At 38.8% G+C, this 17,614-nt stretch overlaps 1 protein-coding gene across 6 annotated transcripts in view; it reads right to left on the bottom strand.

Moving 5' to 3' along the window:
• usp7 (ubiquitin specific peptidase 7 (herpes virus-associated)) overlaps nucleotides 1-17,614 on the bottom strand; it is a 36,231-nt gene that overhangs the window by 3,340 nt on the left and 15,277 nt on the right. For 4 of the 6 annotated variants that reach the window (XM_077539672.1, XM_077539699.1, XM_077539706.1 and 1 more), the window contains 17 exons: nucleotides 13,475-13,529; nucleotides 13,305-13,385; nucleotides 12,965-13,055; nucleotides 12,612-12,694; nucleotides 12,090-12,199; nucleotides 11,393-11,570; nucleotides 10,856-11,000; nucleotides 10,613-10,743; nucleotides 3,092-3,226; nucleotides 2,602-2,703; nucleotides 2,415-2,520; nucleotides 2,074-2,166; nucleotides 1,915-1,982; nucleotides 1,663-1,763; nucleotides 1,407-1,560; nucleotides 1,183-1,250; nucleotides 784-892 (listed from right to left, as the gene is read on the bottom strand). In XM_077539672.1, the coding sequence (XP_077395798.1) occupies nucleotides 784-892; nucleotides 1,183-1,250; nucleotides 1,407-1,560; nucleotides 1,663-1,763; nucleotides 1,915-1,982; nucleotides 2,074-2,166; nucleotides 2,415-2,520; nucleotides 2,602-2,703; nucleotides 3,092-3,226; nucleotides 10,613-10,743; nucleotides 10,856-11,000; nucleotides 11,393-11,570; nucleotides 12,090-12,199; nucleotides 12,612-12,694; nucleotides 12,965-13,055; nucleotides 13,305-13,385; nucleotides 13,475-13,529 (1,810 nt within the window). The remainder of the gene's footprint in view (nucleotides 1-783; nucleotides 893-1,182; nucleotides 1,251-1,406; nucleotides 1,561-1,662; nucleotides 1,764-1,914; nucleotides 1,983-2,073; nucleotides 2,167-2,414; nucleotides 2,521-2,601; nucleotides 2,704-3,091; nucleotides 3,227-10,612; nucleotides 10,744-10,855; nucleotides 11,001-11,392; nucleotides 11,571-12,089; nucleotides 12,200-12,611; nucleotides 12,695-12,964; nucleotides 13,056-13,304; nucleotides 13,386-13,474; nucleotides 13,530-17,614) is intronic. The other 2 variants (XM_077539680.1, XM_077539689.1) reach the window with 2 other exon arrangements.

Raw genomic sequence — 17,614 nt, 5'->3', positions numbered from 1 at the left:
ATCGCCTCGTTTTGGATTTGATGGCCTACGTGCAGTATTTTGTTTTGTGTAGGCACGGTGGGTAACTGATCTTTGACCCAGTCAATGCTCCGCCTCCTCTCAAAGTGTTGAAAGGTAGCTTGCTTATTTTATATGGACATATCTCATCATTTTGAAGTAATGCAAACAAAGCTGCATCCAATTCGTACAATGCCAAATAGGATGATACTAATCTGGTCTGCAAGCTTTTGTGGACCTAATGCTGCATTCAAGGATGGTCGGAAGTAGGACTTTCCCGAGTTCAAACCAGGAAGTGTGTATGGGAACGCCCCCTTGAACTTGGAAATTCCACTTGCTATGTCAGGAGAGAAAAAAAATAAATAAATAGTACCCCAACTTCACCATTGGACTACAACAGAGTGACGTCACTCTACAATGGCGACCCATGAATGGTAAATATTCAACATAACCACGTAACACATGGCGCTCTCTCTCTGCAGGAAATTATACGGTGTACGACTGAACTGAATGGAAGGCTTATGAAATAAGATAAATACAATAAATGAAGCAAAATTGCGAGAAGGAAAGTTTGCTGGAGGTCAAAATGAGTTTTGAGGACCAAAATCAAAAACAATTTATCAATATCCGCCATTTTGGTTGTTTATATTCGCCTCAAACGCTTTCAGGTCGGAACTGGGAAAAAAAAAAAACAACTCTGATATATCCGACCATCCTCCAATGCAGCATTAGGACCCCTTTTCCTCTACAATATGGACACAGGCTAAAGAAGCACTAAGTTGTCACCTGCTGATAGTAGAGTTTCTTGGGCTGCCGAGGCTTAAAGAATTGCAGCAGCTCCCGCAGCGTTCCCTCATAGTTGTGTTTGAGAGGATTCCCTGGACCGTCCCTGTACCTGGCCACCACACCACCAGGCAGGGGGGGGAGGATGGAGAACAAGGGCAAGGCAGAGGTAAAAGATGGAGGGCGGCAGGGAGGGATGGGTGGATGGATCGAGAAAAGTGCAGAAGAGGTGGGAGGAAGATGGGAGAGAACAAAATAAGGTGGGGGGGGACAGGTTATGCAACATTTCGATGGCATGTCAAAGTCAACCGTGTCAGTGACAGCACATGCAGGCCTCTATTATTATGCACATGCGTGCAGCGTGTGTGTGTGTGTGTGTGTGAGAGAGACGAGCCTCCCTACCCCTGTGACTTAAAGAACTGCAGCAGCATGGGATCAGTGTTCAACCTCTGGGCTACCGTCTTTGCCACCTGACACAAAAAACATCACACACAAGTTACTGCCAGCACCATCAGACATTTCTTTTTTCAACCATGTGCTTGTTTATATTCCACTTCCGCAACACCGCACTCAAAATAACAAGCTGTGATCTCCCTCTCTTTCTTTCTTTCTCAGCAGTGCTCTACCTGAAAATAGTTCATGCGGTTGGAGAGCGTGACCACAAAGCCCGGGTCATTGTGGATGGTCTTGTCACAAAAGATGACGTCTACTCGGTAGTAGAGGTCCCGGAAATATTCCTTGGCCGTCGGGAGCTCGCTGCTGTCGTTCTCTGGGTCGTCCCTGAGCGAGTGAAGCAAAATGGACACATCAAGAAAAACCGTGTGGCTTTCTTTATCTGCTTAACAACAATTGGAACAACAAACGTTGGCCAACGCTGCTTACTTCTGGAAGACAATGATGTCCCCATCCATGAGTTCATCCAGGGCCTTGTCCAGAGAGACATCATAGTCCTGAATTCGCTCGGTTAGATTGGGCTTAACTTCCTGTAAGGAACAAGGCATTGTGGGACATGTAGCGCTGCGCTGCATTTGTAAGAAAACAATTTGCTCTAAATGTCAGAGACCACTTGTATGAACGGAGCAAAGTGAGAAAGAGGGTGGACTGTGCCAAGTGCGCGCCACAGAAATAGATCACCTCATAGAGGATAAGGCTAGTTTCCTGCTGGAAGCCTGCTCGCTCGCACATGACGGGTAGCAGGTCTCCTGGTAACACACACAAGAGCGGAAATGCATATCATATACTTTGAGATGGAGCGTTGTGTACAGCATGCTGTGTTTTCCAAATGAGGCTTACTTATTTTGCAGGATATAGGCGTGTAGATATGTCCACAATAATTTAAGCTTCGTGTTTTCGGGTCATACATCTTCAAGAACAACATGACATCACCTGAAATGACGAGAGAGACAAGAGGTTGAGAAAACAATGCTGAACCACAGCAAGCAAAGATATTGTCATTCATCGCGGCGGTCAAGTGAGTTCAGATTAGATGTTCAACATAGAACAAGCACAATTCATTTCCTCAATGAGGAAGTCACGTGCATCTTGGGATTTAAATGATCCATCCAAATTGAATGCCAAGACATTAAAGATGAAAGGGTGAGAGCGAGTTGGTGGATCGTGCTTCCTCAACTTACGATCTTTGTCAAACTTGGGTAACGTGGCCCCGCTGGCTGCCAGTTCGGGATCCACCGTCTCCAGAAATATTGTCCATGGGTTCTCATTGTCACTCAAGCCAATCATCTGAAAGAAAATCACAAGTTAATGAGAAAGCCGCAATCAGTGATACAACAAAAAAAAAAAAGTAGACCCCCAATCACTCACCGACTTGTTGCAGTCAGCCTCGTAGTCGAGCATAGCGGGCCGCTTCGTTCCGTTGCTGCGGGCTTGCATGGGCCACAACCTCATCTGCTCCTGTGGGAAACCCTGCAAGCACATCAGTTTGCATTCAAAGTGCAATTGGAAAATAAGAACGTGACATGCAGGTGTCCTGTAAACAGATTGGACTGTTGACTAAACAGCAGCATCTTTGTGCGTGCAGCCATCTGATAGCAGCATGTCTTCTTTTCACTGTGTGAATGAGGACATTTTGCTGGAGTTTTGCACTCTGCCATTTTCCTTCGGGGATCAATAAAAGATAACTTATCTTACTTGCTGGTGTAATGTAGAATAGATAAGTGAAGTGATCAACAAACATGTTTTGGTCCGTTTTATGTCTCAGACCAATACCTCATTTTCTCAGTACACCATCCAAAACAATGTTGAGATGCTTGACCAGGAAGAGAGCTCTCACACACTTCATAGAATTCCTCACCATGGTCTGGGAGAGGTTCTGGACAAACTCTTGCAGCGTGGAGCTCTTCAGGACTTTGAAGACTGTGTACTTCACCTTCTCCTCATCATACATGTCATTACCCTGATGACCACAGAACTGGTCCTCTGTCACCATCTGTACACAGGAAGGGGAGCCACAGGATGAATACAATATACACAGATCACAGACGAAAGTCAGTCGATGAACAAAATGTGGCCCATGTGTTTCATGGGGCCACTACCAATGGACTGCATAGTACTTGGCATACAAATAAAACATACCACTTTAACAAGAATCCAGATTGAAAACGACCAGGGGGCAAACTTTCACAAAGCTTTAAGGTCAAATACATATGTCTGCACTTTATCCTCTTGACTTGCTATCAACTTGTGCAGACTAGCAGACTACATCTTCATAAATGAAATTGAATGAATAATGGACTGCCTAACATTTCATCCCAATATGCTATTGATCTTAAAATCACTGGATGTGGAACAAACCACAATAATAAAGTAATAATACTGTACTTTTACTGCACTTTCTGGGGATATCCTATGTTGGAATGTGAGAAATGGCTACATTAACTCATTCACTCCCAGCCATTTTCATGTTCTATTGCTATAAAAACATGGAACCTACCAAAATAAAGATTGAAGTCTCTTCTTTCATCAGGGGAAAAAAAAAAAAAGTATATTTGTATCTGTTTTTACATTTTGCAACAATTAGCATTAGAATTAGCTAAGTTTCATCATTATTTACAAACCTGTTGAAAATACTGGGAAAAACAGCTTGTTGCAACATGGCCCTGGCTGATCTCTTATACTTTGCTGCCACCTGCTGGCCATTTTTTTCCTTTTTTTTTTTTTTTTGTATAACTACCATTACTTTAAGTGACCTCTTCAGGTCAGAAACTGCATCAAAGCTGTCATAATGCTCCAGCATACAAAAACCTAAAAAACAAAAACAAAACAAAAAACAAAAAAACGTATAAATACGTTTTTGGGAGTGAATGAGCTAAAAAGCTGCTTTTAATTTCACTAAAAGCTTTATGAAAGTGATGATTGATGCAGAGAGCAATGCTTTCCTTTCTGTCGCATGAATGGAGACAAAAACAGCGGTTGACTGTCCACAGCAGACGGCTCGCTTACAGTCTGACAAGACCCTTTTGTACATCAAGTTCTAAGCTGAACTGACAGCTAATACATTCACCATGTCAACAACAGTCATTTTGACCTGCTAACACATACGAGAGATTAATAGAATCAAAAAGGTTAATTAAACACATTCACTTTAGCTTCAGCACATCAGACTTGTCTTCTACAATGTAAAACCAATATAGTTATAAATGCTCAGAGCTGAGTTATATCATACAAGTGTACAAATCTGTCTGAAAACGGGGACGTTGAGACCCTCACTATTATGGCACCCCCTGACCACACGACTTACGTCTTCAAGTTGAAAACAATGGCAATGGCATTCATTGGACTGACAAGACTTGAGAAAAAACAAAAAACATTAAAAAATATGGAAAACAGAAAAACATAGATGAACCACAAGTATGCGGAGGTGTACTGTATTTCAAAAACCAAACTGGTTGCAGTCAACTATAATGTACTTTATGTCAATACTCCAAGCAGACCAAGAAAAGCTTCTCCATGATTTCATCTTCCAACAGACTCAATTATTAACAGTCTTCTGACTTGACTCTCTCAAAAGAACATCAGCTTGCAGTGAAAGCCAAATATGACATCACAAGTAGTTTCAATGAAACCGGAGAGTTCAGTGAACAGAGGCAAAATCAAATGAATAAATAATAAACAGGTTTCTTCACCTGCTTCATGGGTTGTTCAAATAATAAAATGTCAATAGAAATGCCGCATAACCCTTTTTAAATTAAAGATCTGCAAGGTGCACAGTTAAATCTAAATATATCTTAAACAAAACAGGCAACAAAATATAACCAGCCAATCTTTTTCTGAGATCTATTCAATAGAATATATATATATATATATATATATATATATATATATATATATATATATATATATATATATATATATATATATATATATATATATATATATTAGAGATAGACCGATATGCTTTTTTCAGGGCCGATACCGATCGGTAGCCAAGGAGGCAGATAACCGATATTTGAAGCCGATATTCATTTGCAGTAAAAGTTAAAATGTTGGCACCAAATTTTTGAATAATGCAAACCCTAACAGTTCTTTACAATGGATTCTCACACTGCACTTTTCATTTTACATCCTTCTATCTGCAATAAGACGTTGGTGGCGGGGGGAGTTAAATGTGGGGCCAATGTGACATTACCTTTTATAGCATTTGGGATACTTGTAGTTTTATTCTATAAATGTTATATTTTTATATTTTGAAGTAATAGGAGGAACCCTGTCATTCAAAATGTGCATCAGCTGTGGCATTACTTATTACTACAGCAAAAAAAAATAAAAAAATTCCATGAGAAAAACTATTCATCCCTGAACACCATACAGTTCTTGTTGACCTTATTATGATTATTGTTATTGTTACCATATAGACAGTTTTGATAAGCTGAGGATCTTAAATCGAGAACAGCAATATCATGCTACTCCTCTCTACAAGAGAACTGTCAAAAGACACTTCATCATGTAGTTTACTGCCACTTAGGATGCCCCAATCAACGCAGAAAAAGGTAGAGTAAAATAACTTGGTTATAATAATAGTAAGAATAACTTGGTTAAACAGACATTGTTGCGGTGGACCGCTGCCACTTTCTGCTGTTTAATGTGTTTTACACTTATAGACACGTGTGTATATGGGCACACTATTCTCTCACTACTGTACTGTACTGTATCACTTAATGGCACAGATGTACTTGTCTAAATAATAACTGGGCTGCAACATTGCTAATTCACATTAACAAGCACTATCTTAGCTGTCCACATGAATAGTTACTAACACACGAGAAAGTTATACAACACACCAAACATGAGCTCATTATTCAAAGTATGATGCACGTAACGAAATTACATCACTGAACATTAATTGCAGCCGACTACGGCCGTAGATGTTACATATTAGTGGCATCCATTGAGAGGATAATGTCTAACATACGGAAGAGAACACGTTCGTGTAGTTAAACGGTGTTTGAGACACTTAATTTGTTACGGAGCGGACTTTAACGAGGTGCACAACGAGCTGTCAATCAAATCGACGTCGAAGCTTAAGGCACACAATGGCAAACCAGTGCGACAAATAAACACAATATAAAGTAACTAAACGCTATTTAGTGTCACTGTGGCATCTCACTGCATAATAACCGCTATGCAACAAGTAGTGGACGTGACCCAGAATGCAATGTGTGCGTCACGAGAGGTAAATATAATGACATTACTCTACTCTTAACATGGAACTAGACAATATAATAATGACAACTGTTAATATTTGGAACCTTTCTAACAAACATTATTTACTTAATTAAGTGAAAATGTGTGTGATTCCCTCCCCGAGTAGTTCAAGTAGCGAATTAGCTACTGGGTGTTAGCCTACATGCTAAGCTGAACACACCACTGTTAGCTAGCGGGGATTCAATGCAAGGCAATGCAGCTCCATTCATATAGTGCATTTAATACACAACATAATTCAATGTGTTTAGCTTATCATGGTGAAAAGTTCAGCGGAGTCTCTTCTCTTTTAACTTACCTTCGAAGCATGTGTCTCGCGTTGTGGGTGCGTGTGTGACCGGCTACTGTGATACACGGCATACACTACTTTTTTTTTTTTTTTTTTTTTTTTTTTTTTTTTTGAAGAGCTCAGAATTGTTCATTCGGTAGTCTTACCGATTCAACGTCTTGTCATCATTGCTCTTTTTTTTTTTTTTTTTTTTTTTTTTTTTTTTGTGTATGTGTGCGTGCGTTTGCATGCGTTTGCGTGCGTGCGTTTGCGTGCGTGCGTGCGTTTGCGTGTGTGCGTTTGCGTGCGTTTGCGTGCGTGCGTGTGCGTGCGTGCAAATACGTATAAATTTATACTCATTCAATCACCTGAAACCTTATAAATATCCCATTACCCTTCGCCTTAACCAGGTACTTCAGAATCTTGCCAGAGTCGTGAGATTTAAATGGTCAGGAGACCAGAGAAAAGGCCAGAAAAAAAAAGAAATAAAGAGAAAAGAAAGGTAAATCAAAGTGACATCCAGCACCGACCAAACACTTCCTGCCTTCCCCATGATTACAAAATCAAAGTCTTACGCCAACCCCGGAAGCCTCTAAATTCCAGCAAATTTAGCGAGATCTCAAGAGCCCAGAGGAAAAACTAAAGAGAGGAAGGAGGGAAGGATCGATAAGGCAGAGTGAGATCAATAGAAGCCAGTACATCCAATCCATCTAAGTGAAGTCCAGCACCAACAAGACCCCTCCTGCGTGGTTACAAAACCGGAGTCTTATGCCAACCCCAGAAACCTCATACTTCTAATAAATTAAGATCTCAAGTGACCAGAGGAAAAACTAAAGAGAGGAAGGAGGGAAGGATAGATAAAGCAAAGTGAGAACCACAGACACCAGCACCAACTGATTCAAGGGGCTGTGGGAGGGAGAGGGTACTTCTGTTGAGTTTCAGTAGATGCTGGTGCGACGGATCTGGCATGCATAAGGACCACCACCAAAGAAAGAAGCCGTCAACCGCGGTCCAGCAAAGCGAGCACCCCCCCCCCCCCCGGAATCCCCAGGCCGCGGCAGCACCAAGGCCACCCCCAAGCCACCCGAGCGGACACCGGTCGGCGAGCCGACCCAGACACCCGGAACACCCCCGCCCCAGCCCCGGCCCACACCCCCGAGCCCAAGGCCGCAGAACGAGGCCCAGCGGGCCCCCACAGCGCCCCACCGGTCCCCAGCCCCCATCCCCCCACGACCCCCCCGGCATACACTACTGATTGGTTCTGGCTCTTGCACGGCTAACCAATCAAATGCTGCTATGGGCGTTACGTTGCTGGAGTTGGACTCCATAACAGACAGAGACGCTCTGGGCTGCATTCGAAGCGAAAAGACGGAGTTTTAAATGGATCGCTCATATCGGCCGTCAGATTAATAAAACAGACCGATACCGATATGTACCAATATGTCAAATATCGGCCCCGATTATCGGCCCGGCCGATTATCGCTCTCTCTCTAATATATATATATATATATATATATATATATATATATATATATATATATATATATATATATATATATATATATATATATATATATATATATATATATATATAATCAAACGAATAATATTTTTAATCAGATTAATCACATCTTAGAATTTTGAATAATCATGATTAATCACTGATTTAAAAAGGCTTTTTTTCCCCAACATATTTTGCCCGCTAAATTTGAAGCGCTTCTATTATGTGTTAATTTTTGCGGCATTTAATATTATGAGGCTTCAAAAATTTATATCCACTACACACGCTCATCCTGCTTTTTCTAATCAATTAATTATTTGCAGAATTTAAAATGAGAAAAAATGACCTATGGCATATGTAAACATTTATTAAATGCTTTACTTTGATGCATGTAGTTATGTTTATTGCTCAAACTCCAACAGCTACCTTTAACGTAACCATCCGCTGTTGGCTAAAAAGCATCATCTGCCGTCAAAATTAATAGATGATTGATTAATAAATGAATTAATGATTAATCTGTGGTAATACAATGATGAATGCGATAATTTTGTGATTAAATAATTAACGCTTTAACTTTGACAGCACTAATATATATATATATATATATATATATATATATATATATATATATATAGAGAGAGAGAGAGAGAGAGAGAGAGATATATATATATATATATATATATATATATATATATATATATATATATATATATATATATATATATATATATATTAGGGGTGGGACGATACGGGTAAACCACGATTAGATACTGTGACGATATTTGGCTCACGATATCGATAATATCACGATACACGATATTTACGATTTTTTATATATTGTCAAAAAAAAATTTACCAACATATCACAATATGTGACTGAAAAAGCCCATAAAAAGGAAAATGTCTAATTAAGCATTTATTCAATGCCAAAACTTTGTACAATGTACAAAGTTCTGCACAGTGCCTCACTGCCTCTGAGCCTTTTAACTGTAAACATTGTAAAGTGAGACAAAATAAAGTGCATAAACACTTATAACATAACACTGCACAACTGGACACATGACATCGATATCTACTGTCAGTGTATCGATAATTTATTGCAACAGAGAGCGCAACAATATATTGCGATATCGATTTTCCCCCCACCCCTAATATATATATATATATATATATATATATATATATATATATATATATATATATATATATATATATATATATATATATATATATATATATATATATATATATATATATTTTTTTTTTTATTACAAAGCAATTCTTCCATTGTGCTCAGTGCAGCCATTGTTGACAAGTGCGAAGTGTTCCCCCACCCCTCTCAGGGCTGATATCTGCAGACTTGGGTCAATTAGCGGAACCCAGAGTTCAAAGTAAACATGATGAAGCTGCATTTACGCTGCACACAAATGGAATAAGCTGTTTTCCTATACCTTTGATTAAGAACTTTCAAACATTTTTAAATCATGTTTTGTTTTTTTATTTTATAAAACGGCTCTTTTTTATTCAATGTTTTTTTTAAGTTTGTTGTTAATGTGTTTTAACATTGTTAATGTTTTGTTTTTTTTTTAGCAGTTTTTGCAAGATATTTTTTCTCTGCTTGCCGTAAATGCACAAACTCTGTAAACATATTGAAACAGGTGAAATCCGCAAGGTTTGAGAAAGGCTTCCCGAGACAAAAGGTCTCAGGTGACTAGTACACATACATAATACAAAAGCAAATCTGTTCTTTTCACACAGTTTAAAAGTAATATGTTCAAAGCAAATAACTCATTCAAATCCACACTACCAGCACTACTGTATTGATGGCATGGCCTTGAGTTCGCCATCTGAAGCCAAAACAAGCAGAATGTGCACAAAGCAATATTAACTCATTCACTCCCAAAGACGTATTTATACGTTTTTTAGGTTTTTGTTTGCTAGAGTTTTTGTATGAAGGCTTTGATGCAGTTTCTGAAGTGGAAGCTGAAAGCGATGGTAATTATTACAAAAAAAAAGTGTGCTTCATCTGTTTCATAATAAAACAGATGAAGCACACTTTTTTTTTTTTTTTTTTTGTAATAACTACTATCACTTTAAGCGACCACTTCAGGTCAGAAACTGCATCAAAGCCTTCATACAAAAACTCTAGCAAACAAAAACCTAAAAAAGGTATACGTTTTTGGGAGTGAATGAGTTAATAGCAACAATGCTAATAAGCAACTCGAATGAAAAACACATGTTGACAGTTGATTAGACCAAATATAAACATTAACCCTTAAAAGGTAACTGGTGACAGATGACACTTCTGTAATACAACCATGTGAAGACTTCTCCTGCTTTCCCACCTGAACTTGCATGTAGAGATGAGCCTCTTGACGCTCCTTCCTCTTCTGTGCCTCGACCCTCTTTTCCTCTTGCAGTCGCTCCACCAGCTGCTGAGGTATGTCCACATCAGTCATCGGGAGGAGCACTTCACCTGGGACAAATAGAAAAACGGTGCATTGGCTGAGCCCATTACTTTCTCTTGTTACGCAGCCATCCAAGGGGCATGGGAGATGGCTGAACTCCATAAATTCTATGTTACATACTCAGTTTGGACTCCCGGATGTAGACCAACATGTACGCGTTGGTGCAATGGCGAACAGAAAGGTCGTCATCGTGTCCACCATAGTTGTGCTCAATGGCCTCTTCCTTGGTGCAGCGTGATACCACATCATCATCAAACTTGCACCACTGCAGCAGAGCAAAGAACAGGCGGGGAAGAAGAAGAGAGCACAGAGCACTTAAGCCAACCATTTGCATATGTTAAGAGAATCAACCAGATGTTTTCAACTTTGTGACAAATCATGCTGTGGCTGATGTCAGTGCTATTCTGCTGATGACAAGGCAAAATCAATTCCAAGCAAAGTTGCTTTTGAATGAGTAGTTTCAAAAATGGTTCTTCATTGACAGATTGACGGACCTTCCGTCAATATTTACAGAATGCCAACCTCTGTTCAACTGCATCTCAAATAGTGGAGTCATCATCAAACAATACAGCAGATACACCAGCCACAAACAATTCCCACACACATACGAAAATCACAGAATTTTTGGTGAAATGTAAATAAAAAAAATGTTCTCACTATTGGTTCCTTGACACTCACTTTGCCGTCTCCTTTGGGGTTAAGATAGACGACGTAGTGACCGCCATGGTTGTCCCCACTGTGCACGAGCACGGCATGGAGAATGTAGTTGGCCGGGTCCTTGGAGTCTGGCTTCTGAAGAAACTCATCAAGAGGTAATTGATCTGGAAACTCAAACCTATGAAAGACAGAAGGATGCTGACACGTTAGGAACAATACCCAAAGAAAAACAGAACATCACAGAAAGGAAAAGCAGAGATTAAAAGATCAACAAAGTAAAGCAAGAGTCTACTATCAAGACAACAAACAGGCTTGAACAAAGTTAAACTGTGCCTCAGAGGCTTTGTATTCTTGATTATGTCCAACACTGTGAAGCAGAGATGGGCAATAATGGAGGATATCGTCACAAGGATGACTCATGGCTCACAAGCTGGGGAAAACAAAAAGAAAAAACAAAACAACCCAAAAAAAAACAATGTATGCTCAGCTAGCATCTTGCCCCACAAGGACTGAAGTGATCTCTATTAAATAAGATGAAAATTCATCAATCAAAGTGTCTCACTGGCTTATCTAGTGTTTCACAAGAGCTGTGTAACGTACCACAATGTACAGAATGAATATGTTAAGTTAAAAAACAAACAAACAAAAAACTTAATAGAATGGTGTGAGGTAAACATGTCTCTTCTAAAGGTTGTACCTGTCATTAATCTTGATGTTTTGGTCAGTCTGCGGATCATACATGAACCTCATCAGTTGCAGGTGAAGGATTGGTGGGAAAGTAAGAAACTTCACTCCTTTTTCAGCTTCCTACAAACCAAACAAGCAAGCACCTGGTAAGGACCACATTCTGCATTTTGACTTGAATGCTCGTATGAGATTGTAGGATGTCCTTATTAGGCTCCAGCAGTGATTCCCAACCACTGTGCAGCAGCCCAGCATGCTGTGAGAGATCATCCGGTGTGCCGCAGGAAATTATCCAATTTCCTTTAATACGTCCCAAAATTGTATTAACTACAAGTAATTCATCTTTGTTAATCTATCTATGGCATCTCAATATAGTGACAGGCAGAACAATGAAACGTTCATCCACTAAATGGCAGAAGATACATAATTAACTTATGTATGTAATTTTTCAAAATAGTTTTATGATGTAAAATATGTGCCATAAGGACATACCTTGGAATAAATGATTGTGGGTCAAGTGACAATTAAAACTTACCTGCAAGCCATGCTCTCCGGCATCATATTTGTTGTCTCCATCTAACTGTTCAGTTGCAACATAATCCTTAAATGACTCAAATACTGGAGAAAGGAGGAGAGCATTCGTGAGATTAGACATGAAACCATTGATGATGCAGCATGTAGTGATATCAAAAATTCAGAGATTTTAGTGACTTTAAAAAGAACACAGATCAACCATGACTATATTTACAAGCACTTTGACGTTACTGTCACAATTTACTTTCTATTTAATTAAGGAATAACAAATGACTGGAAAAGTCATGACTCATGACATCTTGTTACAGTTTCTCCAGTTTAAAAAAGCCCAAAGGTTGGTAAGCTCATACTCACTGTTCTTCTTTCCTTTTATACTAAGCTGGACGTCATAGTAATCCTCTATCCTCTCTGATCGGTAGTCCACATGCTTGCACTGAATGTATGACTGCAGAGACACACGTACACACTTATGAAACCACAATGGCCTCAAAGCCCAATTTACCTTAACCACAAATATGGCTATTTGTATGACTTCATATTTCTTCAACATTTTTTTTTTAATACATATTGCTAGCACCTCATTACTGTGTCAAGCTAGTTAATGCTCTCAACGTAATTAGCAAAATTGTTTAATAAATTCTGAACTGCTAAAATTAAAGTTTGTCAAAGAGAATGATGCAGAGACAAAACATACCACCATCTTTCCCCTGAAGAGTTTAGGGATGGTTCCCTCAACACAAGTGCCTTTCATTTTGTTCTCCACATTGTCAAGGAGCTGAAACGCACATCAACCAGAGGATTTGTTCCCAGCAACAGCACATATGCACCGACAATGTTTACCACAGTTGTTTTGCGAGCACTCACCACCCTGCAGAGCTCTTGAACGTCATGTTGCATGAAACTATCTAGAGTTTCCCACCTGCAAAACAAATGGAAGCACAAACAACAGAGCTGTTAGGATACAGCTGGTACAGATTAGGACACAGAATTCCCTCCGGTTTGAAGCACCACAGCGCCTCTTTTCATTCATGTCAACAATGACACACTGCACACATCAAGTACGACATTTGTTTTCCTGAGAAAAACATTTGCATAATAATACTACATAGATGTATTAATAGTTCAATAGTAGCTCATCAATTGACATACATTTATTAGTCTTAACTGACAAAACACTGACAGAACCCCTGATGTCATGTAATTTAATAAGTATACCATGATCGCTGATGTTCATTTGGCCGTTAAGATCTTAACAAAAAAAAAAAAAAGACTGCAAGTAATGGTATTGTAAAGTCCGCGGTGTGGCTCAGTGGTAGAGTGGTTGTCTCGCAGAGGCTGTGGGTTCGATACCATGCCATTGTGGCCACGTCGAATTATCCTTGAGCAAGTTACTGAACCCCCAAGTTGCTACTGATGCTGCGTCATCAGTAGGTGAATGAGTAGTCAATTGTAAAGCGTTTTGAGGTGCTTGTAAGCAGTGTTGCCACAGTTACCTTGAAAAAGTAACTTAGTTACTTTACTGATTACTTGGTTTTAAAAGTAACTAAATTGCATTACTGATTACTTGATTTTAAAAGTAACTAAGTTAGATTAAAAGTTACTTTTTTAGTTACTTTCAGCAGCTGCCGATAACACCATCTCAACATAAAAATAATGCAGTAGAAACGGAGTTCCAAATACTTTATTGAAAGTGCATTTTTAACATGAAAATAAAGTTGTTTTTTATGAAAAACAAAATAGGCAGTCTCTCTTGACTTCTTGTAACGTAAATACTTTTTATAAAACAAAAAATAAAAATCTATCCAGGTTGAAAATGAAAATCCCCTAAATTCCTCTATTGTTTGTTTGTTCCGCTATTCCAGTGTGTACACATGTATCAGTTTAAATATTTATTAGTAGTTATTGACAGTTATAATTGTTTTTTGGTTTGTTTGTTTTTTCTCTTCAAAATAAGGATCAGGAAAACAAAAGGTTGATAATTTAATGTTAAATATAAATATTTAACCTTTAGACAGACACCAACACAATTAAACAGAATATGTGTACATTGTGAAGTATTTCAGAAAAATAAATTTAAGACATGAAATAAACCTACCATCCAGCCAAAAGAATTATGAAGCCACCTTATGAAACAATAATTCTATCAAACACATTTTAACCACTTAATATATGCAAAAATATTTCCAAAAGTTCATTTCCCTTTTTAATCAACAATTTTTGTTTTTAACAATTTTTGTTTTTCTTTTGCCATCACATTCATTTTTGGTTAATGTATGACATCTTTTTTGTTTTTTTAATCTGAGACACGATGATGACCACAGAATCACTACTGTTTATATTTTGTTTTTTTGGGCTGTCGTTCATTTTGAGTTTGATTACGTAATCGCGGGCACGTCTCAGTTCTCCTATCTGCTGCTCATGCTAGTTGTAGACATTGACAGGGAGCCACAAACTGAGAAATGAGATACTTGCAGTGTGCTTTTAGCTTAGCTGGTGTGTTGGCTGTGGGACATACCTGTGTCGTTTGAATCCATGCATTGGATCGCCACGGGAGTTATTCTTTTTGGCTCGCGCGCAGTACCAACGCCGGCCCGGGACATACAAGTGCACCGAGAGGACTCGATAGCCATGGGAAATACCGAGATGTACGGCACCGGCTTCTGCTAACTGTCTCCATTTGCATGATGTCAATCGTTGTGCGCGCGCGCGCGCGCGCCGTGTCGCGAGCACGGCGTTGACGGTAGGCTCCCCCCCCAAAAAAGGTGCGTAACGTCTTTGCATTATGTTTATCCGGGGAATGAAGCGTCTCTGAGCGCTACTTTGACAGCTTTCTGTAAACACGGAAGTAGCTTGAACGGTGATGCTACTGAAATGTAAACAAAACAAATAGAGCACGGCGTAGAACTCCTGCTATTGTTATGAAAACGATAAAGCTTCACTCGCCTACTGAAAACGTGACTTGTCTGACGTCACTACCCCTGGCGAGAGGGCGGAGACGACCTCATCCCATAATGCTTCACGGACCAGTTGAGGATGGAAATAAATTATTTTTTTTACTACTTTTATGGTCCATAATGTACACTTTTTTTGTTGCGTTGTGTGCCTGTTGGTTAATAAAAGTAGTAGTAAAAGTATCATCACTTTTGTTCTGAATGTGCAAACCATTCACGACCAGACCATGGCTGAATTCAGTGTGGTGATCAATGACTTCCGCCTCATCTTGGTAGTTAGCGGCAGTTGTTTGTGACTGTTACAACAGTGAGATATTTTGCCTTCATGAAAATGTGGAGTAACGCATTGAATCTCTGGACAGTAACTTTAATCAGACTACTTTGTAGAATAAAGTAACGCGTTAGACTATTAGTTACTCTGGAAAGCAAATTTTTTGAGTAACGCGTTACTAAGTTACTAAGTAACGCGTTACCGGCAACACTGCTTGTAAGGTGGAAAAGTGACACAAATGAAGTACTATTTACCATTGTTTGTCTAAAGTTTCATGTAAGCCCGGTTTCTCTAAGAACATAGTGAAGCATGTCATTACAGAAGAAACTATAGCCAGTACACCATTAGACCTGAACGGCCCGGCACGACACCAGACGGCCAACGTTATGAATTGCCGTTACATTATTATGCGGCAATGTCACAAATTATGCACACAAATGTGCACAAGCTTTCACATACAGACGGAAAAGCTATTTCCGGATTTAAATCAACAAGACACAGGCGTCCGCCAGCCAGCCAGCATCAAACAAAAATACACTATACACACACAGTACAAACATTTTGCATTTCATATCTACATTTTGAACCATATTTACACTTTCATATGGACAGCGTTGTCACAGTTACTTGAAAAATTAATGTGATTACTAGGGGTGTTAAAAAAAAAATCGATTCGGCGATATATCACGATACTACATCGCGCGATTCTCGAATCGATTCAATTAAAAAAAAATCGATTTTTTTTTTTTTTTTTTTTTTTTTTTAAGAGCTCAGAATTGTCTTACCGATTCAACGTCTTATCATCATTGCCTTTTTGTGTGTGTGTGTGTGTGTATCGATTTTTATACTTCCATTTTTAATGGAAAAATATTCAACAAAACGTCTGACTTCGGGTTCGGATTCACACCTTGAGCATGGAAGAATGTTATATGAACGGAACATTAAGCCTTAATATTTTATTTTAATGCTGTTCAAACATGAAACAGATTACAACCTCTATAAGACTGAAATTTCAGATAAATAAATAATACATTTTCATATAAATCTTACACTCTACAAGCTTACTGATTAGTATTTTCTAAATTTGAATGAAAAAAAATCGCAACAATCAACTTATAAATTCGTATCGGGATTAATCGGTATCGAATCGAATCGTGACCTGTGAATCGTGATACGAATCGAATCGTCAGGTACTAGGCAATTCACACCCCTAGTGATTACTGATTACTCCTCAAAAAAGTAATCTCGTTACTTTACTGATTACTTTACTGTCAAAGTAACTAAGTTACTCAAAAAGTAACTTATCAGTTACTTTTTAGTACCAATTTCCCCCCTTTGTTGCCATAACATAAAAATGACAACCGGTTACATAAATAAAACTTGTAAAAATGCATGAACTTGAAACATGAACATGTTTCTTTGTTTCTATTTCTCTGGTTTTACATTACATAAATTGTTGTAGTATAACACATTACACCATCAGGCTGGTTCCAAACTGTAACTACAACATTTACATGTAGGCTGGTTGCAACTGTTGCAACATTTTCTATTTTCTCAAGTACCAGAGCTGAACTACAGTCATGCAGATAGGCTTTATTCTTATTCTTATTATTTTTATTTTTTGACGTAACCGGCAAACCTCCTCCGTTATTTTGCCGTTAATGTCTTTGATAGGTCAATCAGAAGAGCGACAAAATGCCATGATTGCATGTAGACTTTACTCGCGGGTTTGAATAACCCAAATGTGCATGTTTACTCCGCTGCTCGAGAGCGACGCGCACG

This window comes from Festucalex cinctus, chromosome 1, assembly GCF_051991245.1.
Source record: "Festucalex cinctus isolate MCC-2025b chromosome 1, RoL_Fcin_1.0, whole genome shotgun sequence".
Classification (NCBI taxonomy): Eukaryota; Metazoa; Chordata; class Actinopteri; order Syngnathiformes; family Syngnathidae; genus Festucalex; species Festucalex cinctus.
Note: the sequence above shows the minus strand (reverse complement) of the source record. Positions and strands in the feature narration are given on the sequence as shown.